This window comes from Mandrillus leucophaeus, unplaced genomic scaffold (assembly GCF_000951045.1).
Source record: "Mandrillus leucophaeus isolate KB7577 unplaced genomic scaffold, Mleu.le_1.0 Scaffold8, whole genome shotgun sequence".
NCBI classification, from domain to species: domain Eukaryota; kingdom Metazoa; phylum Chordata; class Mammalia; order Primates; family Cercopithecidae; genus Mandrillus; species Mandrillus leucophaeus.
The window spans coordinates 4,045,874-4,048,835 of NW_012108696.1; the positions used below are offsets into that span (position 1 = coordinate 4,045,874).

The window sequence follows — 2,962 nt, forward strand, 5'->3', positions numbered from 1 at the left end:
TATCCACCTGGGCGCTGGGTGACCCTGCCCATTGCTGCTCTTGGAAAGCATGTTTCACTTCTGCATACATTTTAAAAGATAAATATTTGGGCCAGGTGCAGTGGCTCATGTCTGTAATCCCAGTGCTCTGAGAGGCTGAGGTGGGTGAATTGCTTGAGACCAGGAGTCTGAGACCAGTCTGGGTAACAAAGCGAGACCTTGTCTCTAGAAAAACAAAATTAAAAATTATCTGGGTAAGGTGGGTGTGCCTGCCGTCCCAGCTACTCAGGAGGCTGAGGCAGGAGGATTGCTTGAGTCCAGGAGGTGGAGGATGCAGTGAGCAATGATTGCATCACTGCACTCCAGCCTGGGCGACGGAGAGAGATCCTGGCTCTTAAAAAAGAAACACGAAGTCTTCCTTCCGAGGACATAAAAAAGAAAAAAAGGCCCCTCTCTCTTTGGTGCTGCCTATGGAGGTGGCAGCCATCTCCTCCTCAGCATCATGGCCGCCTTCAGACTCCTCATGAAGCCCAAGATCGTCAAAAAGAGGACCAAGCAGTTCATCTGGCACCAGTCAGAACAATATGTCAAAATTAAGTGTAACTGGAGGAAACCCAGAGGAATTGACAACAGGGTTCGCAGAAGGTTCAAGAGCCAGATTTTTTTTTTTTTCTTGAGACGGAGTCTCACTCTGTTGCGCAGGCTGCAGTGCAATGGTGCGATCTCAGCTCACTGCAACCTCCGCCTTCCAGGTTGAAGCAATTCTCCTGCCTCAGCCTCCAGAGTAGCTGGGATTACAGGCACCCACCACCACGCCTGGCTAGTTTTTGTATTTTTATTAAAGACAGGGTTTCACCATGTTGGCTAGGTTGATCTCAAACTCCTGACGTCAGGGGATCCACCCTCCTCAGCCTCCCAAAGTGCTGGAATTGCAGGCGTGAGCCACCGTGCCTGCAAGGGCCAGATCTTGATGCTCAACATTGGTTATGGGAGCAACAAAAAAACAAAGCACGTGCTGCCCTGTGGCTTCCGGAAGTTCCTGGTCCCCAGCGTCAAGGAGCTGGAAGTGCTGCTGATGTGCAACAAACCTCCCTGTGCTGAGATCGCTCACAGTGCTTCCTCCAAGGAGCGCAAAGTCATCGTGGAAAGGGCCGCCCAGCTGGCCATCAGAGTCACCCACCCCAACGCCAGGCTGCACAGTGAAGAAAATGAGTAGATAGCTCATGTGCATGTTTTATGTTTAAATAAAACCATAAAAACTGCAAAAAATATATAAAAACAAAAAAGATAAATATTGGAAATATTTCCATCCAAATGGAATTTCAAAACAATTCAAAGATCAAAAGAAGGAAGGCTGCATGCATGAAAGCCCTCTGAAGCTTACAGAGTGGAACGATGAAGACGCAGTTGCATTTCTGTTAGTCGAATTCTCTTTTTTACCATGCAAATTTCATGGTTAAGATGAGCTTGAAAGCGGATGGCTAATACCAGTAATTTGGGCTAAACGCTCCTCTTCCGGGAGTCTGAGCCATCTGAACTGGCTGTTTACCCGGCTCATACTGATCAGAAGTATCTGAGATGGTGAATGCACCAATAAAAAGCCGTCCAGACCCTCCTCTTCAGCAAGTGGAAAGTGTGTGTCTCATCCTCACACAGGAATGACTGTGGACGACCACAGGGCGACTTCTCAGCAGCCCCCAGACAGGCCGGCCCTGGGCAGCAGGAACTCGTTCTGTCCCGGCTGAGGTTCTGGGCCCCATCACTAATGACCGACACCAGCCAAGGTCAGCCCTCAGGAAGACGGAGAGTGAATGAATGAAGGGCAGCCCTCAGGAAGATGGAAAGTGAATGAAGGGCAGCTCTGCCCAAAGCGGCAGACCAGGTGGGCAAACAGAGAGCTGGGGTTTCGTAGCAGGGGTGGGGGTGCGGCATAGGAACAGATCTGGAGCTTGTGGTAGGAGTTCAGGTGGAACCTCAGGCAGGGGACAGATGCCACAGTGTGGAGAAAGCTCTTTCTCTCATTCCAAACTAGCCCCTTCCTAACCTCAAGTCAACGAGAAGAGAAGGTGGGCTGGAACCTTTCTACCTTCCTCTTAGCATCCGGCCTGTGCCCGTGCATCTCCTCACCCTACAAGGTTCCCTGGGTGCAGGGGCTGGGGTTTGAAGGGTGCCTGTACTACACTCGCTCAGAGCCTGGGCACTCAGCCATCATTCATTCATTCAACAAACACAGTCTGAGCATCTACCATGTGCCGGCTCCAAGTGCTGAGAACACAGCAGGGAATGAAATAGATCAAGTCCCTGACCACGTGGGGCTGACTCCTCTGGGAGAGACAGACGACACCATGGACACAGAACAGCAGAAGGTGACAAATGCTCTGAAGAAAAATACACTCAAATGCACAAGTGGAGTGCGGCATGGGCCGGGGCAGCGAGGTGACCTGGGGCAGCGGCAGGAGAGAGGCAGAGTGAGGTGAGGAAAGTGTTGCTGCCGAGAAGGCTCTGCCAGGAGGGGTGCTCGGCAAGGCCGAGGCACGTGGGATACGTGGGGTTATGTGAGAAGGTCACCAGAGGAGCCGGGGGAATGCTGGGGGCTGAATGTTGTATCCCCTTAAATCCCTATGCTGAACTCCTCACCCCAAGGCAGTGGCTTTAGGAGGTGGGGCCTTTGGGAGGTGATTAGGTCGTGAGGGTGGGATCATGCCCTCCCTTATGGAAGGGACCCCAGAGAGCTCTCTCTGGCTTCCCACCATGTGAGGACACAGCAAGAAGACGGCCATCTGCATCCCAGAGGGGAGCCCTCACCAGAACCTGACCCTGCTGGCACCCTCTTCTCAGACTTCCCACCTCCAGGGCTAAGAGATGCGTGTCTATTGTTTACAGCCACCCAGTCTATGGCCTTTTGCTGAAACAGCCTGAACAGACTAAGACAGGAGGAGGAGGAGGAGGAGGAGGAAGAGAAGGAGGAGGAGGAGGAGGAGAA

The 2,962-nt window shown here is 52.2% G+C and overlaps 1 protein-coding gene across 1 annotated transcript; it reads left to right on the forward strand.

Annotated features, from left to right (window-relative positions):
- Positions 1–481: 481 nt before the first annotated feature.
- LOC105530063 (60S ribosomal protein L32-like) lies at positions 482–1,195 on the forward strand. The gene is made up of 2 exons (XM_011967413.1): positions 482–627; positions 934–1,195. Exons 1-2 carry the CDS (start codon positions 482–484, stop codon positions 1,193–1,195), a joined length of 408 nt encoding a protein of 135 aa, XP_011822803.1.
- The last annotated feature ends 1,767 nt before the right edge of the window (positions 1,196–2,962 follow it).